This window comes from Orcinus orca, chromosome 5 (assembly GCF_937001465.1).
Source record: "Orcinus orca chromosome 5, mOrcOrc1.1, whole genome shotgun sequence".
Classification (NCBI taxonomy): domain Eukaryota; kingdom Metazoa; phylum Chordata; class Mammalia; order Artiodactyla; family Delphinidae; genus Orcinus; species Orcinus orca.
Genome location: NC_064563.1, coordinates 120,249,391 through 120,277,171, shown reverse-complemented (window position 1 = coordinate 120,277,171; position 27,781 = coordinate 120,249,391). Strand labels below are relative to the sequence as shown.

General features: G+C 37.7%; 1 protein-coding gene and 1 pseudogene across 2 annotated transcripts in view; both read left to right on the top strand.

Moving 5' to 3' along the window:
• The window catches only part of LOC101286414 (SAM domain-containing protein SAMSN-1), a 109,563-nt gene extending 90,211 nt beyond the window's left edge, over positions 1-19,352 (top strand). For both annotated transcript variants that reach the window (XM_033417835.2, XM_004264456.4), the window contains 5 exons: positions 483-612; positions 2,940-3,091; positions 5,228-5,434; positions 7,362-7,512; positions 18,485-19,352. In XM_033417835.2, coding sequence (XP_033273726.2) covers positions 483-612; positions 2,940-3,091; positions 5,228-5,434; positions 7,362-7,512; positions 18,485-18,687 — 843 coding nt within the window. In that variant the 3' untranslated portion in view covers positions 18,688-19,352. The remainder of the gene's footprint in view (positions 1-482; positions 613-2,939; positions 3,092-5,227; positions 5,435-7,361; positions 7,513-18,484) is intronic.
• A 5,472-nt stretch (positions 19,353-24,824) lies between these two features.
• LOC101269513 (glucose-6-phosphatase 3-like) lies at positions 24,825-26,041 on the top strand (annotated as a pseudogene).
• Positions 26,042-27,781: the final 1,740 nt, after the last annotated feature.

Below are 27,781 nucleotides of genomic sequence, written 5' to 3'. Positions count from 1 at the left end.
GTGTGTATGTTTTATTCATATCTAGTGGTCTGGTAGGGTGCAAATAACTGACACGAAGCAACTATGCAGAGTTTAAACTTGTAATATCAGATCTCAAAGGATTAGTAATGGTGATAAATAGATGATAAGGAGACCATGAAGAAATAAAAGTGCTTTAACAGATAAAGCACAGATGTTAATAAAACTAGCATTTCTGATTAAATAGTCTTGATATGATATTCATCCTAACTACAAAAATAAACTTTATAATTTCAATTAAATTCCAAAATGTGGGCTGTTTCATCTAAAGAATTTTTCCCACTATACCATAAAATGTTATGCTTGAAATTGAGCTAAAGATTCATGACACTCATATTTTATGCTGATGTATTCCTAAGTATTTTATTGCTAAAATATGTCTTCTTTGTTAAATCAATGCACACAGTGAAAGTCTCCAAGGAAATGAGTTCTTTGCATTTAACCTCTGATATGATTTTCTGAAGGATGGGGAAGATGGAGAGGATGCCTTACCTTATCGGAACAGTGATCCCACGATTGGAACCCATACAGAGAAGAGCTCCCTCAAAGCCAGTGACTCCATGGACAGTCTCTACAGTGGGCGGAGCTCATCAAGTAAGGCTATAAAATAAGTGACAAGAGTCTAGATGGGAGATCTGGGTTAAGTTAATTAAAAACAACAGATTTATTTCTCTTTGGCTTGTTTGTCAAAATTTCACCAATGTTCCAACTACTTGATAAGAGAAATAATGAAAATGTAGGATGTGTTGAATCTATAGCAATGCTATTGTCTAAAATAATACATAATATATTAGAATTATGGATTATTTTGAAACTTTTAGCACTGTGGTCAGCAAGGCTCTTGGGGATATGCCTCCAAAAGATTATATTGCACAATTAAATCAGAATCCCTACAATAAAATGTGCTGGGGAGAACTAGCATTATTTTGAGTCCAAATTTTTTAAACGACTTGAAGTATTCAGGAAACTAAAATCCTGTTTTCTCTTTTTCCTTCCCTTTCTCCCCCCCTCCATGTACTTCTTCCTTTCCTTTTCTCTTCCTTTCTTTCTTCCTTCCCTCTCTCCCTACCTCCTTCCCCTCCTTCCTTTCTTTCTTCCTTTTTTCTTTCTTTCTCTTTCTTTCTTTCTTTTGTTTTCTTTCATTTTTTTCTTTATTCCTTCCCTGTCCTGCCCTCTGTCATGTTTTCCTTCTTTTCCTTTCCTTTTTATCCTGAAGTATTCTGAAAAGAGCAGGACATCTGCATCAGTTCTAACATTTACTTTTTAGGTTTCCATTCAGCATTAGCCGGTAAAGAGTGAAGTAGTATGTAAATACTAAATAGTAGGAATATCACCAATTAGTGACAAAAAGGAATCAGCATGTGTTCAATAAGAATTTTCTAAAAACATCGTTTCTACCAAAGAAGTCACTCAGGCTTCAGTCACATGTCCTGCTACAATATTTGAATGAAACTACTGATACTACAGGGTGCCTTATAATTTTTTTTATATGCACACTGTTACTTATCCCTCTAATCTTTTCAGGGCTTTTAAATGTTTTTTTCAAAGTTTATTTTCCATTTCATTTAAAATCAACTGCTTCTGTTATTTGAAGATGGATCACAAAGACCAGCTGCTGCAAATATCCTGAATTTTATTCCTACTTTCCTACTGGCTGTAGAACAGTTATTTTGTGAAGAAAAAGCTAATACAGAAGCATTTGAGGGATATATTTTTGCATGTGTGAAATTCAGATTTTATTAGTATTCATTTCTGCTGGAAGTTTTAAAATTCAAAATTGTAATGCGAAATATGGGTAGAATTTTATAATTCTACAATTATAATTATAAAATTTTATAATTTTACAATGAAAAGCCAGGGACTGGAGTGGTCATGGAAGGGAGGGTGTGAGGAGATGGGGGTCTACTTAGCTGTTATCATAAACAACTTAATTTCTGTGACTAGACACAACTCACCTTTCTTTTACACCAGTCCATATTAAAAAAAAAAAAAAAATGGAGAATCACTAAGGATCATTCTCTTATTTCTATACTTATTTGAAAGAATGGCAGAGATACTGGGGCTGTTCCCTCATGAAGCAGAGCACTGAAAGGCCACAGTGAAGGAAAAAATGTGGTGACAAGTGAGAGCAGTAGAGAGACTCAGAGTTACTTCCACTGGGAGACATTCTTGCCCCCAGGCAGGCAGGAAAAATGGAATCTCTTTTTTTTCCCCCTTGAGATTCAAAATCAGAAAGGAAGAGGACCAGAGAGCAAGGATTTGGAGCAGTTTAAAAAGCCCAGTTTAGAAAAATTTTGAACAGTTTAGGAGTACAGACATTGGAACACACTTCCTCTTTCCCTGACGCTCACACAACAAGCAAAAATGCTACCTTTTATACACAGAGATGTTGCTTCAAAATGGCTTTTGGTACACAGTAGGAAGTCTGAGACACTATTTTTGCTACATTGTGATAAGTTGTAGGGAAGCTTGTGGTCTTATGCTTTGATCATTCCTGATCAATAGCACACAAAGATCAAACTGTCGCTATAGGTTTCTGCCTTTGTTTACACGTACAAAATTAATTATCTGGTTTGTACAGGGAATTAAGTCTCTACTGTCTGCCCCTTTAGCAAGTATCCAATGCTCAAAGCACTGTGCTACTGGATCAGATGATAGAGACTGAAGTAAGAGTGTTTGGTTTGGTGGTAGAGGAAAGAATGATAAGGTTGACTGGAGAAAGATCAGAAATGGCTCAGAGGACAGAAGTCAGCGGTGGAAAATGACTGGGAGGCAGAAACAGGGATCGGTCACTTAGGACCACCTCAGGAGGCTGGCATCCAATGCTTCAGCATTATTCCTGCTTAGTTATGTCCCGGTGATGGTTCAGAATGTTATGAACCTTCAGTGAGAACTGTTAACCTCTGCTTTGCCTTTATCAGGTGGAATAACAAGCTGTTCAGATGGTACAAGTAACCGGGACAGCTTTCGACTCGATGATGATGGCCCCTACTCCGGACCATTCTGTGGCCGTGCCCGTGTACATACCAGTTTCACACCGAGCCCTTATGACACTGACTCCCTCAAAATCAAGGTGTGTGCACATCATATCCGCATTCTGTATGGTTTGTCTAGGGCTGGGTGTATGATCTTTTTCAGGAAGTGCAAGTATGGGGAACTAGGGGGTGAGCACGTTCTTCCCAATAGGAGAACTGGTGACTGGTGTACTACGGCAGGAGTTCAAACAAAACATGAGAGGTAGGGTAGGGGGATCAGTGTTTTGAGGCTATTTGCAAAAGTTGCATTATGTAGATAATGTACAATCAGAGCTTATTTGGGAAGAAGGAATTGTCTACATTTTTCTGAAAACCAAAATTCTCACAAGTTGCTGGAGGTGCCCAGTTCTACCTGAAGCCAAGGAGAGGGAGAGAAAATGGAACTATCAGGCAAGAGCCCAGCAGAGCAAACGTCTTGGGAACCTGACTTGGCCAGGCAACTTCAATACTTAAGTCAATACTTGCAAATGCCATGAGAAACCTGACAACTTTCTCTCAGTGACATTCCCTCCTGAATTCTCTTTTTTTATTCTTATCCTCTTTGTTCATTTTCTTTTGCTGTGAGGGCTTCACAACACAAAGGTTGCACCACCGTTTGTGCTGCCTAGGGGGACATTTGTGGAGCTCGAGTAGGACACAATAAGGAATTCCACAGACACACTGGGTGTTGAATACTGTTGCTGACCATCCTGGGTCTTATCCGAAATGAAATTGGATTTTTGCTTGTGATCTGTGGGCTTCCCTGTAATGTATATTTTTTACAAGTTTAAAGGATAATAAGAAGGATGTAGTATAGGACTGCCATACTTTGAAACTTCCCCTAAAGCTTCTGGGGATTTTCTAAGTCTGCTTAGCTGATCCCATCTAGCCTAGGATTTGATTCCCTATAGTTGAAGACAGGAAAAACTAGGTGAACAGCTCATAGTGTCTGAAGAGCAAACTATCATAAATCGGAAAGACCAGATCTTTTAATCACATTGAATTCTACTATTACAAATAAAATCCATGTTTTAGATGGAAGAATACACATTCACAGAGCAGCAGAAAAAAAAATATTTTTAGTAGCAGACTTAATGCTTTGTTTGAGGGTAGACCCTTAAAATGACAAAAATATCAGAATCTATAATGTCATCTCTGAGGTAGAAAGCTGTAAGTCTCAACGGAGTAACTATGACACAAATGTAGACACTATATTTGCATAGAAATCAACTTTCTTTACAAAAAAAATACCCTGTGGAGTTTTCTACTCTTGCCAATAACTCCTGCGGTCTTACTCTTAGATGTGAATAAAGAGAAAGACCAACTGGCTTGTCTATCCCAATGCATTTCATTCATACTTCAATCCAAACTTTGCTGTGGAGCTCAATCTAAGTGTTAAATAAGTAATTAGTATTAATTATTAATTAATCTAGGATAATTAGCTTAATTTATCCTTAATGCATATATACTTTTGTTACATATTTGCTATGTACAAAGTTCTGAACATTTTGATTATTTTAGATGGATACAATACTTGAGGTGGATTTATTTCACACTGTAGATGAATTTTTCAGATGAACTAGAAGGACAGACAGAGTCATAGAGTTGTCTTTCTTCCCCTTCCTTACTTGGGACCCCCTCCAGGAATGATAGCTTGAGCTTTGCTACATATATATTGTTTTGACAGGGTAAATAAAAACAGCATTATTTTTGAGTTCAAACAACTTAAGCTTGAGTTCTGGTTCTGTCACTAACTTCCTGTAAGCTCTTGGGAAATTATTTAATGCTTGCATTTCTTTTTCTGTAATATTTAGAGTAATAATGACACCTCGCATACATATCTAAGAGGCATGTTGTGGGCATAAAATGACTTAATGAATGCAAAAGTGTTTTGTAAACTATAGGATACTCTACAAATATAAGTTGATAAGTTGATACAATACCAAAAACATAAACACATCATCAAATACATTTAGGAGCCTTTCTTCAAGTATGTTGGGTTTTTTTTCAATATTACTAGTAAATAGTTTCCTTAAACTTTTAAAAGAAATTTCCTCTTAGATTTATTTTTAACTCTAAACCTCCTTAGTGTAATGCCCTCATTATTCTAATTTTCAATGATTCCATTCTTTCTACCAATTGTCATGGACACCAGAGTTCTCTGAAATCTAATTTGTATATTTCTTTGTCTTTAGAAAGGAGATATCATAGACATTATCTGCAAAACGCCAATGGGGATGTGGACAGGAATGTTGAACAATAAGGTGGGAAACTTCAAATTTATTTATGTGGATGTCATCTCAGAAGAAGAAGCAGCCCCCAAGAAAATAAAGGCACACAGAAGGAGTGGAAAGGAAAAACCTAAGACTCTGCAGGAGTTCTTAGAGAGGATTCACCTTCAGGTTAGCAAACCTATAGCCTGTTTGATTTTGGTGGCATACGGATGGAGTAATTGAGAATGGGTCAGTGTTTGTTTAGTTAAAAAATACATGACTTACAGAAAGGGAAAATCTGTTTTCCAAAAACAGTTTATATATACCCTTTATTACTTTTATTATGCGAGGACAGGTCTTGATACAACATCCTTTGGACTAAACTCTAATGGTAATAAGCAGTCGCAGTAGAGATTAGGTTGAGAAAGTGCAGTGAAAAATGAAATATACTTGGGAGAATAAAAGTCCCGGAGAAAACATGTAATGAGAATGATAAAGAAAATATAAAGAGTGAAGGTAAAGATTCAGAGAATTGAAAGGAGAAATGAAAAGAAAATTGTATTTTCTATAGAGCAGAGATCAAAAGCAAGTCAAGAGAAGATAACTAAATTAATTGTTTTTAAAGTAATTTGTTAGGAAACAGTGATCATTAAGCCCTCATAATGATTGTGTTAAGAAAACTGTGTTGTCTGTATTTAAAATCCAATTATTTTCTTGTTACATTAGAAAACTTTTTATGAAATATCTATGTTGTTAAATGGCATGTACATACAATATGCCTAGCCTCACTCAGTTTACTGTTTTGCAATCCATTTCTAAAATTAACACGGCAGTACTTTGATAGTTTTCAAAATTCATCAAGACAATAGCCAATTAATCTTTCCTTAACTGGTTTTCCTGAATTATCTAGTTGCATTCTTGTCTATAGACACATTACATAGGCCTTTCAATATTACTATTGGTGTCCCCCAAATGGGGTACTCCTTGGAGGAAGCACAAGTTTGAATCCTGCTTCAGCTACTTGTTTGTTCTGTGACCTATGAAAAAACCAAGGTCTAAGGAAGTGAAATACCTTACTCAAGAATCCACAGTTAGTTACATCAGGATGGGATTTTTTTTGTTGTTGTTGTTCTAACACAGTGCTCCTTCTAGGATACATCACTTTTAAAAGAGTTGAATTGCTACTCCTTCTTTCCCTTTTTTAAAAATAAATAAAGGGCTAGTAATAAGTTCTTTCTGATTACTTAAAACTTTTATACCTCCTCTTATTCAATTTTAGTAACTAAAATAAGGATATTGAAATTATGATCAAGTAAAATGGGAGGAATATCTGAGAAAGTTGAAAAGCATTCAAATTTATTTGCATTTCTATTGTTAGACAGAAGTTACATAAATAACATAACAGACTTTGAAATCAGAAGCCTATGAATTTTAAACTAATTTATATTGATGCAAATGATGGACAAAATATACATGATAAGAAATGGAAACAATACTTTTCCCAACCACAGTGCTTTCATGCTTAATAAAAGCTTTTAAATAAATAGAAAGTCTGAGATTCCTTAGGTTTCTATAATGCCTTTCAATCAAAATGCTAAGTATACTTTTTTATATAAATTGAGTCTATTTCAAATTAATTTTTTAACCTAATCCAAGAAGTTAATAAGGGTAGATGATTTTGCAACCAAGCAAACAAGAAAAGGTATAGATCCAGAAATATTATTATAATATACTGTATTAGAGGCATTTTATTGACAGACTTAATAACATACTAGCTTTGTCAATTTCACTATTTGAGAAGTGAAAAACTGCCAAATGGGATGAACGATCCAGCTGTTTAATTGATCCATGATTTAGCATTGTATAGCTTAAAGTAGTCATTTCTTCTTTATATTTGTCCTTCCAGAAGGTGAGAACTATACCATATACAGTTTAAATGCCCCCAAGTTCATATGTGGAAAACTAGTACAAATAAAATAAAGTTAAGCAAAAGTTCTGTTGGCACCTTTGGTTTTCATGCATTCCTACACTTTTTGTTTTTTAATCTAAAGAGAACTAAAAATAAAATATTTGAATCTGACCATCTTATATTATGCATATTTTTTCTTCCCCACAGGAATACACCTCAACACTTTTGCTCAATGGTTACGAGACCCTAGAAGATTTAAAGGATATAAAAGAGAGTCATCTCATTGAATTAAACATTAAAAATCCAGAAGATAGGATGAGGTTACTATCAGCTGCTGAAAATCTTCTTGATGAAGAAAGTAAGTACACACACCTACTCTTCTCCCTAGCTGAGAATCACAGTAAGATCATTAAAAACAAAGCCCCAGTTTTATTTACTGAGAATCATGTAAAGCATTCTTTCCAATAAAATAAGTATTTTCTTATACATTTGGAAACAACAACTCTGGTCAAATATATCATTAGAAAGAGGGCCTTTTTTTCCTTACTGGATTCAGGAAACAAAAGGGCTTTTCTGGGTACCTCATTTAAATTCTACAGAGCTATTAATTTACACACAAGTGGATGTCCACATTCCCCAAAACTGAGGGAGTTAGAAACAAATATTTAGTGACAGCATGAGCCATTAGCGAGAAATGTCATATGCAACTTCTGTAGAACAGCACAGAGCATCGCTCTGAGCTAATGAGCCTTCGCTCCACACAAGAAAATTCGTTTCATTACCATAGAGTCACATCTTGTAAGTGTTTACAGTATTCTTTCAAAATGCTATAATAGCTTGCAAAAATATTCAGCACTTACTTTTATTATCTGAGATGGTTCTCTGTATTTGTAAGTATAAACTAAAGATGGAGTAACACATGTAGATTCCCTTGAATACTGGCTATGCTAACTGGATTTGTAAAGATGGGATAGCTTTTGTTTTTACAACTGCCCAATCTGAGCATTCTTCTTATTAAATCTGGCCAGGCTCCCAAAACTCTGAGCTCAGGGAGTGCCAAACTCTGCAAGGAGTATTTTGTTAGAAAAAAGGGGGGAAGGTGTCTAATTTTAAAGGAGAAAAAGAACTTAGATCATCTAATCCAACCTTCTCTTTCACAAGTAATATTAATAATAATCATTAATTATCCTTTGAACATGTTCTCTGACTAAAACTTTGAGCCAAGATCTTTACATTTATTTTCTTCTTTAATGCTCTCCACAACTCTGTGAGCTAGTATCATCCCTATTTTTATAATGAGAAATTGAGAAGATAAGCAACTTGTCCAAGCTCACGCACTTAGTGAATTAGAAAGCTAGGACCAGTGTTTGTGATGCTATGTTATACTTTCTTACACAGCCCAGACTGAGAGTAAAGAGGAGAGTTCTATTTAGGACCCAGGTCTCCTGACTGTCCCTTCGTGAGCTTTTCTATATCCTCCCTCATATGCCTCACAAAATGGCATAGTTGAACTGCACATGTGTATTATACACTGGCCTTTTATCTAGTGAGAATTAATTTACTTTTTTAGAAACTGTACCTTACTTTATCCTTACTTACTGTCTTGAGTTTGCATAGATCCTCATCCTGTGCAAAGAGTTTTCACATGCATCACTAATTTGAAACCCGCAGAATTGATTTCATCCTTTGGCCTAGGAGTTTGTACGCATTCTTTGAAGTTGTGGAAGCTAGGAGGTGCAGAAGAGAGAGGAATCGGGTCACAGAGGCAGACACAGGTCAAACTTAAGAAAGTAGCCTATTTACTCAAAAGTACAAGCCAAAACAAAACTGGTCAGTGTAAACTGGTATAGCAATATCTTCAAAGGAAATGAGGCAGTTCCTTTCACATCTCATCATTTCAGAACATGGGTCCTCACTAAGCAATATTACGCTAAGAAATGGATTCTGCAGATTTCTCGTAATTGATAATTTTCAGTGTCATTGTCAATGCTCTCCGAAATAAGTTGATGCTGAAGTAGAGGGAGGAAGAAGAGTATTTTTTGAGCACTTGTAAATAATTGCTTTTCGTCTACAATAACATCCATGTAGGTATTTTGCCCATTTTATAGATGAGAACATATTTCAGAGATGAATTTCAAAGAGGCCAAACAGCTAGATTAGTAGCAGAGTTGGAGTTTTAATCAAAGGCAGTCTACTCTAAAAATCCAAGTTCTTTCTTCCACACATACAAACTGGTAAATATGAATAGAACAGTGACTATTTGAAAATTCAAGTTTTCTACTGCTTGGTCAATTTTCCCAAGACCTTCAGTTCAGTTTTCCATCTCAGAAAGTGGAAGTTAATATTTAAGTGAGAACGGAAACTTTGCGACAGCATGACGCCCTGAAAGGTGAAAGGCTACTATGGCCTCATTGAAACAAGATTTGTGAATGAAGGGGCCTGAGAGCCATGGGAAACAGGGCTTTCAGCCAGACAAGTGTGCTCAGCAGAGACCCACAGAGGGAAGCTCAGTCCAGTGCCAAAGGCATGGGCCACTGAAGGCCTCCCTCATCACCCATCTACTTTCCATGTTAACAAAAGAATAACTTATGGATGATACCATATTAGAGCTAGGTGTAATTTTAAAAACCGTCTGACCCAAATTCTTCCTATACAAGATGGGGAAACTAAAACTAAAGTAGATAAGTAGCCTTCTCAAGGTCACATACCTAGAACCCAGTCTCCTAAATCTATTAGAAATACATTCTGCTACGCCCTGGTCTCTGAAAACAAAAGACAGTATCTCCAAAGCATGATGTGACTTTCCATGTTTGACCTAAAAAAGTAAAAATTCCCTGAATTATTTCTCTTTATAAAACTTCAGAAAACAGTACTTGAAGGTCACTAGAGGTTGATCATTTAATAATATCCAGTAATGTACAAACATACCCACACTGAGTCAAATTCTGGGAGATGAAAAATGGACAAAATGTAGATTCGACCAGTGTTTGTTGTCAACATACAACCCTGAGATTTTTCTTCCTTTAATCTTACCGGTCTAAGGTAGTATTAGAATATACATGTCAAAAAGATGCATATTGCATGTTAGGCTATTCTGACTGAAAGCTATTTATCTTATATGAAACTGCTTTGCTCAAGAAATAAAGAAGAATGACTTCTATTTGTTGATAAGATGGTGAGTTCTGATGATTCGGCACCATGCTGCTGCATGCTTATTTTTATCTATTCTCTACTCTGTGAATCATATCTTCTACAACCATGCTAAAGATTAAATGCACAACCTTCATGTACCTTGAATGATAAAGACCTTGAACGTATGGTTGTATAAAACTGAGACGTTATTAAAAACAAATGCATGTCATAGTCATAGGTTAAAAACAGTTAGCTTTTTGTGTGTGTTTAAGAATGGGGTATGCAAATTGGCCAGGATTTTATGTATGCATTTTATTTTGATCACTGAATAATGTCAGTTTGGGGGAATGTCAATAAATTCCTAGTTTAGAGTTTCTTTGCTTCTTAAGTTGGAAACTGGAAAGTTTTGCTTTGCTTATCATTCAATATAAAAATTGAGCAGAGTGGGCCCCTGTTTTGAGGGCAGGAGTTAAAGCTTTGAGATTAGGTAGAAAAGATCACAAGCTCCATGTGAGCCTTTAATACATCTAGAGGGACCAAGAGGATGGGGGATGGAACAGGGACAAACAGAAATCTAAGACTTAGAGCAAGCAATTTCCCTGTTCTCTTAGGCCAAAATAGATAGCATTGTACCCACTCTGACCTTGAAAATGTTAACCGGATTAAACTTTTTTAGGTCACTACTTGAAAGGAGGTAAAGTTGCTTCTCCAAAAAGCTGACAGTAGGGCTGGCGAGTGGTGTTAGGGCTGATCACAGTATTACCTCTGGAGTAGAATAACGACTTTGGGTTCTGCAATCCCAGGCAAGATCAGTACAGAGGTATTCTGAATTTGTTCTCAAGTTGCATTAGAACTGAGCAGAATTAGGCTACTGGCTCCTTTAGCTGGGAATCTAGATGAGGTTAGAAGAAGAAGAAAAATTAGGGTGAAGTACTCAGCTCTTGAAGGAGCAAAAGAGCAGAATCTGTTAATTTTGTGCACATTAGATTTTCTCTATTTATCTTCTGAATTTTAAAATTGTTTGTTTACTTTGAGTAAATATTCCCAGCAAGGAAAAAAGAGAATAGAGAATATATTTGTGTGTGTTTTTCCATAAACACAACCTTCAAAACCCCTTTGCCTTGCTGAGAAATGGCTCTTTAAAATAATAAGATAGGTAACTGCTGTTTATAATTAAACAGCTCTTTTTATTCTGAACTTGTTTCTCTTTTCCTACATTTAGAAGCACTTTGATGTGTCTTAAAAGTGTGTCTAGGGCTTCCCTGGTGGCGCAGTGGTTGGGAGTCCGCCTGCCGATGCAGGGGACGCGGGTTCGTGCCCCGGTCTGGGAAGGTCCCACATGCCGCGGAGCGTCTGGGCCCGTGAGCCATGGCCACTGGGCCTGCGCGTCCGGAGCCTGTGCTCCGCAGTGGGAGAGGCCACAGCAGTGAGAGGCCCGCGTACCACAAAAAAAAAATTAAAAAAAAAGTGTGTCTATGAGAACGTGTACTATTGTCCTTGGGGAAAACAGGAGATGGAAATATCTTGTTTTCCCCATAACAGAGGGATAATTAAAATTTAAGTTGGAAACCAAAAACAACTTAGTAACAGAATAAACAGACTATACTAGAATCTGTCTATAACGTATTGGAGGTTACTACCTGCAACCTTTGTTTGCAGTGTTCAGTGAGGAGGAAGGGGGAGGGTGGGTTGTGTGCCAGGCTGTCAGCACCAGCTGTGGACACAGCAGCCCCTCATTGCTCAGCTATCCCCAGTTGTGTCTTCCTGCCTGCCTCCCTGCCCCAAACGATACAGGGCAAATGGCAAGGCCCAGCCAGGAGCCTGGAACATGAGCTGCCAGCAGGGGAGGCTTGTAGCTATGCCAAGCAGCAGTCCAGCAGTTGGCCTGACAGTGTGCCAGGGTAGCCTGGTGCATTAGCCCCTGACATGCATGCCTGGCGTTTCCAACCCACTTGCCGTATGATTTGGATCTAGATTCAAGAAATGTGGGGCCTTTAAGAAAATATATGCTAACTATCCACAGAGACGGAGAAGGCACCCAGGCATTTTACATTTATGTATTTATAAATATGCATTTAATATCTATTTCTAGGCATAGAAATTTTGCTTTATGAAATTTACTTTCTTCAGATTTTTTTGGTTTTACCCCCTAAGATTGAAATTATGTTAGATGCCATATTCTGTATAATACAAAGAACAATAAAATGAAATAGAAACATTTTGTACTTCAACCAGAGAACAATCTCCAGAGGAAAGAGTTCATAGAATTTTCACCTCAGTCACTTATAATGTCTGTACATGTAGGGCATTCCTGTACTTGTTTTTATATTGCACTGTGATTGTGTACTAGGCATGGCTTTGTAGTGTTTACCCTGGCCAAACAAGACCGAATTCTCTATTACCATGTACCTTCCCAAAGCCCCTAGCACCACACTTTGCATTGAGTGGATGGTAACAGATGCTTGTAGAATGCATACATGTTGAATGAGGGAGTGAAGAGATCTGCAAATAGTGAGCAAAACTTTTTTCTGTTTATAAAACTTAAAGTCCCCTTCAATCCCACTTTACACACAGAAGTTTTTGTAACGGGCAGGTGGGTGTTGATATGTGTTGTCAAGATTCGTTTTATGTATACGCTAACCATGTGTGCATGTGAGTGTGCAAGTGTGTAAATGAGTACATTTCTAGAAGGAGATAATGTAAAAACTGTCAAAGTTTAAAATGTGCATACTTTTTTATGCAGAAACTCCAGTTTTAGGAATTTGATTAATTTCTACAAATGCATAAAAACACTAGCTAAACTACAAGGAGTTTCATTAAAACTAAAACCAATGTGAACTTCCATCAGTAATTAATTTGTTATAAATAAATTAAGATATATGTGAACAATAAAATAGTAGGAAAATATTAGGAGAATGAAATGCCTACTGACATGAAGATGTCCGAAACATATTAAATGATAAAAGCAAATTGTAGATCAGTAATATGCAAAGTAATGTTATTTTTGCCAAATAATAATACATTTTAAAATAATGAAGTTAGGTTATTTTTTCACCATGTGAAGTAAACAGGATTAATTTAACCTGTAAGAAATATGATATTGATTTTCCAAGGTCCTTAATTTAGCAATAGAATAATAGCCTTTAATATTATTTGGTCATTATCAAAATAGTCCAATGTGACAACAACTCAACCACGGGTAAACATTTCCTGGGACCAAAGCCTCTCATGGAACTGTGTGCTTGAGTGAAGTGGCAGCCTAATGGTGCTGTCCCTGTCGGTGCTGAGTGATTGGATCTTGAGTGAGTGTGCCTCTACCCTACTGAAGGAGCCAGCAGAGTGGAGTGGAAGTTGTTGGGAGTGTAAGTGAAAAGATGTACATCTCATTAGAGAGGAGACTACGATGCTAGGATGCAAAGAGAGATCTGCAAACAGGGAGAGTCATTTCAACTCCATATTCTCTCATGGCCTCGGGAAGACAGCAACTGATTGGTTTATCGTGAAGACATTCCTATTTTCAGTTTGTTCTTGTTGTTTTTCCAAAAGGTGGGTAGGTATTCAAAGGAAATAAATACCAAATCGTCACTAAATAGAAAATTAAAATATTCAGATAATTTAAGGACAGATAGAATAAGAAATAATTAAGAGTTATACCATGTTGCCTACTGAATGTTACTCCATGGACAATGCTACCTCTGGACAAATAAATATACCCACAGTTATCTGGAGAGTGCTTGAGTTTTGGTTTGAGTGACTCATGTGGAGCTACCAATGAGAATGAGATTTTGAGCCATCCTAAGATGTGCTTTAAGCCTGGTTTTTCCTCTTTGGAGATGGTACCAGGCTAGAGAACGAGAGGAGGATAATACAAAGACTGAAGAGGTACCGTCATTTGAATTTCAACAAATTTCTTACTTGATCTTCTTTAGTTCATATTTCCTTTAATTAATCTAAACATTACATTCTTTTTATTAAACACATTGTTTATGGAGCACTTTCATTGGCCAGCTATTTTCCAGTGCCCTCCGGATTGCATTATTTTATAATACTGTACTTGGCCTAAAGAACAGAGGCTTCATACCTAAGGAAAACAAGATAGTAAAGTCAAAATCTGGAATATTTGGGTAAAGAAAACTGGGAAAGTCAAGCAAAAACTAGTAGTTTACATTTTTTTATTAAATCTTTAACTTTCTAATACGTGAATATAGGACAAATTTTTCTCCTTAGGGCATGAGAACTTTTTCCCAGCAATAGGAATCTAGTTTGATTTCCTTAAAGCTTTCTTCATGTTTAGTATAATTGAGATTGCCTATACTTAATTAATTAAATGTCACAACTCGATATTTATTTTATGAATAATTATATTAGCTCTCTTATGTTCTAATCACCATGCCACTTTTTATCTCCATTGATGACTATCTTATGTTGAACCATGGGCTTTATACAATTCCATAAAAATTTTGGTAAGAAATAAAGTATTTTAGTATTCAAATTAGTTCTTTATGACAAAATACCTCCTAAATAATTTTTCGTTAACATAATTATTTTATTTTTATTACATAAAGTACAGAACTGTTTGGGACTGCTTTCTGTACTCCTATTATGCCTGCTGTTAGCTGGTAGCAATAAACTATACCCTTTTTCAAATGATTTACTAACTCTCCAATATACCCAGATTTTTTAAATGTACAGCTTTGGTGATATTTGCAAACCATTCAGGGGCTTTATTAAAAAATGGTACCATATTATTTTTTTTGTACTTTATTAAAATAAAATATAAAATGTATATGATCCAGAAATACAGAGGAACTCTATCTAAAATTTTAACACTTTCGTTTGTAAATTATATGATATCTCTAAGTTTTTACATAATTTTAATAATAGGAAAATTATATATAATAATTTTTTAACTTAACGTATTATCAGAAATATTTTGGTATAAAAAGATGCACTCATATACCCTATGGCAAGTCTGTAATTTTGTAGGCAAACTGTTTCTTATTCCAATGTATTACTTGCCTGGTTAGCTCAGATGATTGGACCATGGGACAAAATTGATGAAGGTTATAGTTTCAATTTCTAGGTAGGTCAGTTAGCTTTACTTGGCTTCATGGCCACATGAAGGGACTAAATGACTTAGAAAGAACATGTGGAGGTATTAGTGTGAATTCATCTCCTCTGCTGGAAAAACACGCATAGCAGAAGACCTAGGTTTGTGCCAATCCCTAAGTCATTAGCATCAAGATGAAAAAAAAAAACAAGAAGAGGAAAATCTTGACCTTCCAAATACAAAAACTGAATGCTAGATAGCTTTCATTTCCATAATATAATTTACTGACCTGCCTTCTCTTTTTATAGTTACAGTTGAGGGTCTCCAGCCGATCACCTGCCTGAAATTACTGCAAGCCTAGTAGGAAGCTTTTGAGGAGGCGTAGTCATGTTTTCATTTCATTAGGAAATCATTTAGCAAATTACTGCTGTTCTGTAAATTACTGTGCTGCATAACTTTCATACTGAGCAATTATTTCCTTTTTCCATAAAAATTGCAGATGAAAGGTTTCTACAATAAATAAACTGTATTGAAAACAAACCATTCCTGGAATTTGGAGAATGTGATACAGCATTTCTCAGGTGGAAATAAAAACAAATATATTGTTTACTTTGTTACTCTTTGAGGTGAATGTATAGTGGCTTCTGAGGATGAAATCACAAACTAAGTATCTAGTTTTTGAAAGGAAAAGAGCTAATTTTGGAAATCAGAGTTCTTTAAACCTCAGTTTTACACCTTGAAGAGAGCCCCACCATCAGTAATCAACCTAAACAGAACACGGTGTTGGGAGCAGTTTTCATTATGCCAAGTCCAAATGTTTAGGATGTCAGTCTGAGGGTAGGAACTCAGTTCTTTCAATTTTGTGTTGAGGCAATGGGCCCAAATATAAACTGAGGAAATACAGCCTTATCCCCACAGCCATTCTGACTAACAGGACCACATTCCAAATATGGAGATCACTGCTGATGTGGCAAGAAGCATTGCAAAAAGACTGATTCCTCTGGCCTTTTCCGGAAACACTTGGCTAATGGAACACAGGGCTGGCTCTTTCATTTCAGTGGCAGTAAGACCGAAAAGCAAAGGAAGAGGAGAAAGCTTTTCCTTAAAGAATGAGGTCCCATTTCAGTGCTGCCTTTTCATAAAAGAAGGGCTTGGAAACAAAAATGAATGACTGATACTCATAAAGACTAGTCAATATTAAGTAGATGCCCCCAAACCTGAAGGTCATTATAACTAATAAAGAGAAAATGCTTCATGATAGCTAACATTTTAAAATAACAATCACAATAGGTGTATATTAAGTTAAAGGTCCTTATACCTAGAACTAGTTATAACATCACTAGACTTAAATTTGTGCTACTTGAGTCCACAGTTAAATAAAGTTGTGACAAATGTGGAGAAGATTAAGAAGAATGGCATAAATGTGGTTTCATCGTTGCAAATGAAAACTTTGAGGAAAAGGTTAAAAGAACTGTTATGATTCATTTTGAAAATGAGTGGACTAAGCAATTTTTATCATTTTTTCCAACCTTTCTCAACTTGTGTTTCCCATATAAACCACATAATACAGAAAATAATTTAAGTGACTCAATTCCTCCATGAAAGGTACATAACTAGTACCATTGTAGATACATTGATAAGAACTTAATTCATTATGTACAAGGGTGCTGAGGTACCAGGGCTTAATTCTCTCTTGTAATAGAGGTTGATAACAATTGGATACACAGTGGACCATAAACTAATGTTGGCAAGATATCCGAAGCCTAGAAAATGCATTTAAAAACAGGAGATGTGTAGACAAGATAAAGGGTAGATTTCCAAAAGATAAATTACAGGAAAATTATACAATTACACAATTTCCTTCTTCCAAAGATTTTGGATTTACTTTATTCTCACTGGAAGGGGATGAAGTGCATAGCCTCTGAAGGCAGAGGTCTTAATCCACCCTGAAATGTATGTTCTTCCAATGTAGGGCTATTCAAATCTCCAAAGTGGAGAAGCCCCAAGGTTAGAAGGGGAAATAGCAAAACATGCTGATACAGCTGAGAGGTGGTAGCCTAAGATCCATCTCCTTTCCTTGAAACCCATCTCATGATACAGAGAAACATGTGTTTACTGGTGTCAGGCAATGCAAAGAAGGAAACTTCACATTGAAAATGAGAACACTGATGCTTAATATTCTTGAGGAGAGTAAAACTATAGGGCTGCTTAGGTTCTTTAGAAATATCTTTCGTTACATCGCTAATGTAATTTTTTTTTCTAAAAAGATAATGCCTGTTGAATCCAGAATACTGCCTTGATGACACAGAATTACCACTCTGAATATAAATAATTGTTATTCAGAACTATAAACAAAGAAGTAGCAGACAAACTATACAAGGCAGATTCAATGGACATAGTGTTTCTATCTAAAAGCAACCTGGGGAATTCCCTGGTGGTTCAGTGGTTAGGATTCGGTCCGGTACTTTCACTGCCATGGCCCGGGTTCAATCCTTGGTGGAGGAACTAATATCCCGCAAGCCATGTGGCACAGCCAAAAAATTTAAAAAAAATAAAAGCAGCTTGGTTTCTATGTCTACTTTTCTGATGAATGCAAACATAGGAAAATTCTGGATACTCTTAAGTTTTATTAGTTAAATTCCAGGTTATTGAAATCCTATTGTACATTGTTGCCCATAGTGATTTTTTATTCATTAATCCACATTATCATGATTCAAGAACTGTTCGAGAAGATCACTACTGACTTGGATTGTACATTTAAACTATAAATGACTTCTTCTGATGTTACTTTAAGGAGTATTTGGACAAGGCATCAGTCACACTGTGGATGCAATCTGCTTTCTTTGGCAACTTGTTATTAATGTAAAATGAGAGTCCATATTGATCTTCACTTATGTAAGCCATTCACATGAACTCCGTGAAACTGCAAGTGAGCAACAAAGGGAAAACTGTCTTCTAAGAAAACAGTGGTTTGAATATTGGAGTTCAAACTACTCTTTTATAGTAAACAAACATATTGTTTACTTACAGAATTTTCAATTGTAATGAAGTCAAGTTTGGAACAGTTAAAATAGCTCAAAGATGAATGAGTATATGAACAAAACTTTTCTTGGCTTTGCCTAACTGCTGCCCTCTTTTCCATTTACAGCTATTCAGGAGCAAGAAAATGAATCCGTGTCCCTGTTCTTAAGCCCAGACATCTCCTTAAATAAGTCACAGTTAGATGACTGCCCAAGGGACTCTGGTTGTTATATCTCATCAGAAAATTCAGATAATGGTAAAGAAGATCTGGAGTCTGAAAATCTGTCCGACATGGTACAGAAGATTGCTATCACAGAGCCAAGCGACTGAATACATATTATCAACTCTACATCTACAAATGTGTTCTATTTTAACTCTTCTTGAGCTATCAATAAAAGATCAAAAAGGAGAGGAAGGGAAGTATTTGCAGATAAAACCTGAAGTTAAAATGTTTTAATAGGAATGATTGTACATAAAAGCTCATATCTCTAATGTTCCCAATTATTGTAAATAATATGTATATTTATCATTTTAAATGCTACGTGTTAATATTTCACTTACCTGTATCAGAAAAAGGATAGCGTAAGTTTTTGGTATGTGCGACATAAGCCTTATTTGGCTTTATTTTATAAGTGCAAAATAATTCTGCAAAAAAAAAAAAAAAACTTCCTTTTTTTATACCTGCCAGTTTTGAATTTGTGTATATTGTTGAATGAATAGTAACAGAGCATGTGTCTGTTTAACTAATTGTCCAAGCAAAGTGTGAGTTAATACTGGAGACATTTTATCCTGATCCACAGTGGAGTTTTAGTAATTATTTTTTGTTGATTTCTTCACTGTTATCTGTATGAAAGTATAGATAATGATATATTGTCAATTCTGATTTAGTAAAACTAATTTTAATAATTGTACAGATTTTTCATCTTTAAGTGTAAATATTTTTAATTTTGAAATACCCTAATTTTAATAATAAAAAGAACTATGTGCATTTGGTATTTTCCAGACTAGTGTTACTTAAAGTATATTCATCTTAGAACTTTAGACAAAATATCTCCTATCAGATGAGGTTTTATAGTCAGTTCTCACATATATATATATACAATTTCCAAATCAATTACCTCACCTCAGTCTCTCTCCTGAACCCCAGATCTATGTTATCCAACTTCCTAAATACTTGTATGTATTAGCTCAGGCTGCCATAACAAAACACCATAGACTGAGTGGCTTAAACAATAGAAATTTATTTCTCACAGTTTCAGAAGATAGAAGTCCAAGATCAAGTCGCCAGCATGGTTGGGTTCTAGTCAGACCTCTCTTCCTGGCTTGCAGATAGCCTCCAACATGGCAGAGAGAGACAGCAAGCTCTCTGGTGTTTCTTCTTATAAGGGCATTAATCCCATCATGAGGTCCCCACTCTCATGACCTAATCTAAACCTAATTATCTCCCAAAGACCCCATCTCCAAATACCATATGCTGGGGTTTAGAGCTTCACATCTGAATTTAAGGGGATGGGGGGAGGCACAATTCAGTCCACTGCACTCTAGGAAGCTTCAACTCAACTTACCTAAATTCTTGATTTTCTCTGCAAATTTGTCTCTCTTGTTTTATTGCCAATCTATCTCTCTCTTTAACAGTACCAACCTCTTGCCAGTTACCCAAAGCAGAAAATAATTTCTTGCTTCATCTCACATGTATCCTTTTCATACAGATTCAATAAGTAATCAAGCCCTATGTATCCTACCTCTAGAAATGCTTTCATATTCATGGCTTTCTATCTATTCCCATAGTTGCTGTCTTGCTTTGGAACCTCATAATCTCATGTGTGAAATGAAGCAATAATTTTCCAACTGACTTCTATTCTGTCAATGCCCTACCTTCTAATCCATCCTCCACATGATCTCCAGAAAGAGCTTCTAATACAAAATTAAATCACATACTTCCCAGCCTAAAATTTTTTGATGGCTTTTCATTGTCTTTAGTATAATATTTAAACCCTCAGGGATATAGAAAATCCTTCCCAACAATTTTTAACCTACTCTATGAGTCATACCTTTCCTCTCCCACTCTCACTCTACATTCTCCAGCCAAAATAATCTACTTGCAATGCCCTGAATTCACTATTCCCTTGGCAACTTTTCTTATGTTACTTGTTTTCCTGGAGTGGCTCCTGCTATTTTCTATATCCAGAAGCCACCCTCTGTTTTCTGTCTTGAGGCTCACCACCAAAGTCACTTAACTCTGTGAAGCCTTCCATGATTCCCTTTAGTGTTCCCCTCTTTGTGTTTCCATAGCAACTTGTACCTCTGTTGGTTACAACACTTATCACGTTACACTTTATTTATTATGACACTTGCCCTTACATTAGACTGTAATCTCCTTGTGACAGATTATTTTGTTTAGTCTTTTTAATCTCTGGTGTAATACCAGGTACAGAGTGGGCATTTAGGAATTGTTTGCTGGCGGGCATTAAATATAACGATTATTCCCATACAACACATTCCATATTTATGTTTAAATCAATCTACTCAATCTATAGGTAAATGCCTTCCAAAGTGACCTAAAAGTTTTTTTAAATAAATAAAACATAACGCCTTAGGAAAAATCAGGAAACACAAAGTGTTATTTTAAATTCTTGGGGACAATATTACACTGTTAATCTCAATCACATTTTTCCAGATCCATGAGAGTTAATCCCAGATGTAGTGCCCAGGTCAGGAGTAAAGCACATGTCTCTTTCTGTTCTTCCCTCTCCACAGCAGGAAATCATGTTTCAATTTCAAATTTCCAACATGCTGGCTCCATCATGGCCCCACTCCTGGTAGGACTGCTACCTCAAAGAGATTATTCTAGGGCCTCCTTGGACACAGCACAACCACTGACTGTAACTTTTAAACTTTAATCAACCTGTTGCCTCAGAGAGGTCAAGAGAGTATAGCTTCTTTATGAAGATGCCAGGAAATTGTAGGTTGGGAAGCATATAAGGAACTTCCTGATTGTAAAATGGTGGATATCACCTGTGAAACATACTCAGCCACAACTTCAATCCCTTCAAAATGAAGGTACCAATCAAGAATTAAGGGAAATACTTTTGAGCAGAAGTGCTGCAGAGGCCTTGAGGAGACTGAAGCAGAGGAAGAGAACTTGGATTCATGCAAAGAGAGAAGAAAGGAGGAAAGTGAAGACACCTTGAGGTTGCAGTTGCTGGTAGAATGGCCCCATCATGGAGCACAGCACCGAAAAGGACACTGTAGTAGAAGTACATGTTGGGAGCACTGCTGCCTTTACTTTACCTACTCAATCCCTGCAGCTCTAGCCTCACCTTCCTTAAGTTTTTCTCTTGACCATGGAAAGCTGGATAAAGAGGAGTGGAAAGGCAATAAATAGGTCATCCAAGGTTGTGAGGTAGTTGAGAGACTTAGACCTTCCACTGTTGGCTGGGAGAGAGACACGAGTCTGAGTCTTTTAAGAGTAGATGTGAAGGTGGTTCAAGGATTGACATTTTAATGTTTACCAGATGATTACACTGGCTTAGGCTGAAACCTGGTGAGAGAACCAGTCTCACTCATTTATTTAATCACTCAACAATATTTAGACATGGAATATATATGCTGTCCAAGACTATGCCATAAAAACCCTTTGGATCAGATAATCTGCATCACAATCTCGCCACAGCCTCTCCATTGGAAGCAGCTGAGTCTCTCAGTTTAGAAAGGTTGTAAAACCGTTCTGGAACGCAGTGATTATTCTGATCCCAGGGATAGCCTATATTTACAGATTCAAGTTTGTTGTGACAGTATGCATGGTTAGAGAAATTTCATTTCAGGTAAATGGATAAAATCTTTATAATACTTTATTGATAAGAGCAAAAATTAGATGATTTAAATTCTGGTTTCCTCCCCCCCCACCATTCTATTGCTAATATAAACAGGCATGTATCTTCACCCTGAAGCATTTTATCAGAAGCTTTTTTTAATCAATTAAATTGTAAAAAGAATTCATTAAGAAATAAAATAACTTTTGAAACTTCTAAAATGACAGCGAGCTAAAAATTTTCAGCTTTTAGACACTGTCCAATTCTCTGAGGTTACAGTCAAGTGCCTTGCAACTTCCTGAGTGAGACCAAATTGATGACATTTCATGTTGAGAAACTTCCGTTACAGGCGTAAGTTCTGAGAAAAATAATATGATGAAATTTTAGATACTTCATCACCCCACACACACACCCACTTCCATCTCCCCACCACCGATAAAGAAAATTGTATAACCCATCAGCATGCAGACTTCAAGTACTCTTTCATAAAAGTGGGAAGTCATGCTAAAATTATGTAAAGGTTGAAAGCAAAATGAATAGGGACTAAATACAGGCAAAAGAACAGCAGTTTCTAAATTTGACCAGGTTTTTGGCTATGGAAATAAGACAGAAGTAACCCTCACTTTATGCTACTGCCTATCTTACTACTGAATTCATCTCATCACACCCAGTGTTGACCTAAACACATTGACCGGAGATCCTGGTTTGAGGACTGTGTGACTTTGGGTAGGTCACTTATTCTCTGAGCTTAGCTTTTTCCCTCTACAAAATATATATAATTATAGTACTAATATTCCACGTTATCTTGTCGATTAAATGAGATAATGTGTTCAAAGCACCAGCACAATGCATGCAGTATGTGCATAAAAACTGATATCTGAACATAAAATCAAAGCAGTGCACATGCTACCACAATACTGGCATGGTTTTGTAGTGATATGAAATTCTTCAGACACAAATGCCCGAGGGCTAAGACAAATGTGCTGTCCAGCAGCAATGAGAGAGAGTCCGTTGATTTAACAGACCTTTACAGATTCATGACCATTTTGTCATGACAGAATATTTCTTTGTTTATTCCTGGCAGTTTAGGGAGAGGCTATTTTGTATTTAGCTCTGACTCCTCACTCTTGGCACAGGATAGGGATAATCATTTTTGAAGAATAAATGATTAAATATATAAATGAATGTCTATATTAAATAAATAAAAGGTTTGGGGTTATTACTGCACCTTAGGCCCTGGTCTTTACAGTATAGAGTCACAGCCAAGTGTGCTATAGCCAACAAAGAAGCCCTTAGGAAGATACCCTAAATGTAAGATTTAAATATTTGCAAAGTTTATGGGCATTTGGGCAAATGATCTATCATGGGAAATCAAAGAGCAAAGAGAGGCTACCAGGAAAATATGAGCTTTTCATTACTCCCCCTTTCCTACTCCATCACGCAAACTTCTCACATAAAGTATCAATGCGTCTGTATGATATTATAAATTAAGAAGCCAAGACAAAAGAACCTAAAAAATGTAACATTAGTGTGTTCAGAGATTTTTTTTGACCTCTGGAGGCCCCGGTGAGCCTGAGTGCAAAGCACCATTTCCTCACAGGGAAGAGGTGAAATCCTGATGCATAGGCTAAAGGCATGGTTTTCCTCTCTGAGTTCTTGGGCACTAGGCCAAGTGAATGGGCAGGAATCATTCCATTTGCAGAGTAAAATGGGGTGAAAAGCACTTCTGGCACACTTTGTCCATATAAATTATACTTGTTTGCAATTCATCAACTCCTTCTCTCCTTTATATCCATATGTAATGTAAAGGATCATCTTTCTCTGAAGCTCCATAATGATGCACAGTTCAAAAATGTGATAGAATCAGCTAAAAGAGAGCAGATGGAAGCCTTTTTTCCCCAATATGCATATTCATAAAAAAAATAGAGAACTCAACAAAAGGAGATACAGAAGTACTTGTACCCGGGGGCTGCAGAGACTTATGTATAATAGTAAGTTGGTTTTCTGCCACTATTCATTCTTGAAACCTTTACTCATTCATTCCTGCAGTAATCATTGAAAATGCTCTGGGAAAAAGTCTGTCTCTCTATATAACACCAAATATATTTCCCTTTGGATTTTTATTGTACTTTAGAATCCACAATTCAGGAAGAAATGGTTAAACATTTTACTAGACAAATATAATTAGAAGGCAAACTGTGGAAAGGGGGAGGGGCAAGGTGAGCTTAGAACTGGGAGGAAGTGTGACTTTGACTCTTATACTTGTTTGCAATTCATCAACTCCTTCTATGTGTAAGAACTCTAAAGCCTTTGGGGATGACCCATCAAAATCAAGAGGCTTATCTGTCAGCCTCCAAATCAACAGCAGATGAATTCAAGCAAGAGAGTCTTGGGCTGGGGAAGGAAGGCATGGACCAATTTGCCAGCTGTGTGTGCAAACTTAAGGTCCTGCTTCAGCACGGGCCTGGGATGCCTGGTTCCCTGGAGCAGGGGTTGTCCCTAGCCTTTTCTCCAAGAGATCTCGAAATATCCAGGAGGGTAGTGGTGCTGGAGGAGAAAGCTCTGGTCTGGAAGGAATCTTGGCCCTTGATATTACATATCCATCTTCACAGCAGCAAAGGAGGGACCCTGGACACATCACCAACCCTCTAATCAAACCCTGGCTGGGCCGGCCCCTTGGTCGCCACAGAGTCCACACTGGGCGAGGGCATTGCAATGGTCGAGGCGCTGCAGAACCAGCTGCCCTGGTTAGAGAACGTGTGGCTCTGGGTCAACTTTCTGGCTTTTTTCTGTTCTACTTCCCTGCGGCCTACTAGGCCTCTCGCTGGGTGGGCATTGCAGAGCTCTGGATCAGTCTCATCACCAAGTGGCTTGACCTCGTCTTCATGTGGTTTCTGTTCAGAGGCAAGCCCTTTTGGTGGGTCCATGTGTCTGGGTACTACAGCCAGGCTCCAGCCCAGGTTCACCAGTTCCCCTCTTCTTGTGAAACTAGTCTAGGCAGCCCTTCCAGACACTGTAAGATCACAGGAGCAGCTCTCTGGCCCATAATGATGGCCATCTCTTCCCAGGTGGCCACTCGGACCTACAGCCACTGGGTGAGAGTGATACCTAGCTTGGCTTATTGCACCTTCCTGCTGGCAGTTGGCTTGTCCCAGGTCTTCCTCTTACCACATTTCCCTCACCAGGTGTTGGCTGGCCTAATAACTGGTGCTGTCCTGGGCTGGCTGATGACCACACCCCCAGGTGCCCATAGAGCAGGAGCTAAGCTTCTATGGGTTGAGCTCGCTGGCCCTCTTGCTGGGTGCCAGCCTCATCTGTTGGACTCTCTTTACACTGGGGCTGGATCTTTCTCGGTCCATCAACCTGGCTTCTAAGTGGTGTGAGCGGCCTGAGTGAGTACACTTGGACAGCCGGCCCTTTGCCTCCCTGAGCCATGACTCAGGGGCCGCCCTGGGTCTGGGCATCACCCTGCACTCTCCCTGCTATGCCCAGGTACAGAGGGCATACCTGGGATACAGCCTGAAGCTAGCCTGCCTTGTGCTGTCCACGGGGCTGCTGGGCCCCCTGGACTGGCTGGGCTACCCCCTCAGATCAGCCTTTTCTACATCTTCAATTTCCTCAAGCACACCCTCTGGCCATGCCTGGTCCTGGCCCTCGTGCCCTGGCTGGTGCACACATTCAGTGCCCAGGAAGCACCACCCATCCGCTCTTCCTACTCTAGGCGCTTCCTACTGCCACTCTCCTTCTCACAAAGCCCACACTCCATGACCTCCACAATCTGGGTGGCAGCCCCATCCCCTTCCAGCCCCCAACAGGCCCCTCTCATCTTGAATTTTCTACTTTTCCCACCACCTGGTCGCAGCCCCAAGTAAGGGCCTTCTTTCTCCCAGGAAGGCTGGTCTTCCTCCTGCCTTCCCTCCCAAGTCCCCAAAGAGCAAAGGCAACAGCAAGACCAGTGGGTGCCTGTAACACTGTGAGGGGCTCAGAACAGCCCTAATAAAGACCTTCCACAGCTCTGAAAAAAAAAAAGATGAAGACAAACTATGTAAAAAAGTGAAGACTTCCGTGTTCCTTTAGCAGTACGGATTACAGATATTTAAAAGCACACTGTTATACCAAACTGTATAGTAATGTTCAGAATAATGTTCAGAATAATGAACTGTCTGGATGGCAGTTAGCTATGTGGTTTTTCTCCCCTAGGTACTTTTTTTTTTTAATTGGGGTATAATTATTTTACAATGTTGTGTTAGTTTCTACTGTACAGCGAAGTTGAGTTCTTCATCCTATACAGCAAGTTCTCATTAGCTATCTATTTTATACATATTAGTGTATATATGTTAATCTCAATCTCCCAGTTCCTACCACCCCTCCTTTTCCCCCATGGTGTCCATACACTTGTTCTCTACATTTGTGTCTCTATTTCTGCCTTGCAAACCAGTTCAGAGTCTAGCTAGGTGGGTTTTTTTGTTTTAAATATCCGATTACTCAGAGGCTAAGGTAGTTAATGCTTTTGTACTGAGGAAGCAGCATTGCTACTAGAAATTTTGTTAAGATAATGAATATAGTATCAGGTGATATTGTGAAAGAAACTAGCCATAAAAGAAGTGCTTTAAAAAAGGAAACACATTCAAAGAGTGGTTATGAATTTTGGTCAGATAACTAAAGAAGTGGTATTCATACTAAAATTAGATGTTTCTGACTTCCCATGTCACCCTCACTCTCCACATGTGAATCCCTAGTATCCACTCAGGGAAGCTATAACCTGTATGGATCACATTCTTGACCTGTGCCTTTAGGTTCCTGTTAGGCTCAATGAATGGAAAGTCCCATCAGGAGACTGAAGGGAGAGAGGGGAGTGAAGTCAGGGTATTTGTTTTCTCCATGAGATCACCTTGTGCTGGTGGTCCCCCTGAATCAACGGTCCCCCAAAGGTGGCTTTTTGTAATGACTCTCTTTCCTTCAAATTCTGATAACTGCTCCTTTCTCTTGTCTCCTGAGGCATATATTTAATAACAGCTCTGTGGCTGTTAGCTCTCACTACCTACACAGCCCTTAATGGTTCCCCTACATTTGTAATTAGTCCCTTTATAAATAAGCTTTCCTTGAATTACCCTAATTTTATTGTGCCATCTGTTTCCTGTTGGGAGCTGGACTAGTGCACTGATCCACCACAATTGCTCATGACCTCCAGTTACTTAGGTCATGTTCTTGAGTCCAATGAGCACTGCTCTGTTATTCCAGTGCAACTGCATTTACACAGTCACAGGTCACTTCTATCTATTTCAGGACCAACCTCCATCCCTGCTGACAATCAAATAACTTCAGGGTAAAGCATTTCCACTAACATTACCAAAACTCATGCCCTTTACTCTTTCAATTCCTCATTCATCTGTTTCATGGGGCCCACCCACATATTTCTCCTTTTCCCAAGCAACTAAGAATCCTTGGAATTGGGGTGACTGGCAAAACATAAATGGAGGTTTTCATGGTGAAGTTCAGGCCAACCTAACTGCAAGGAACTCATATTCTATCCTTTTCTAACAACTGAGCCCACAGTCCATTTTGCTATGAAACATAGTGTCATTTCTATTAGGACAATATACCATCTACCA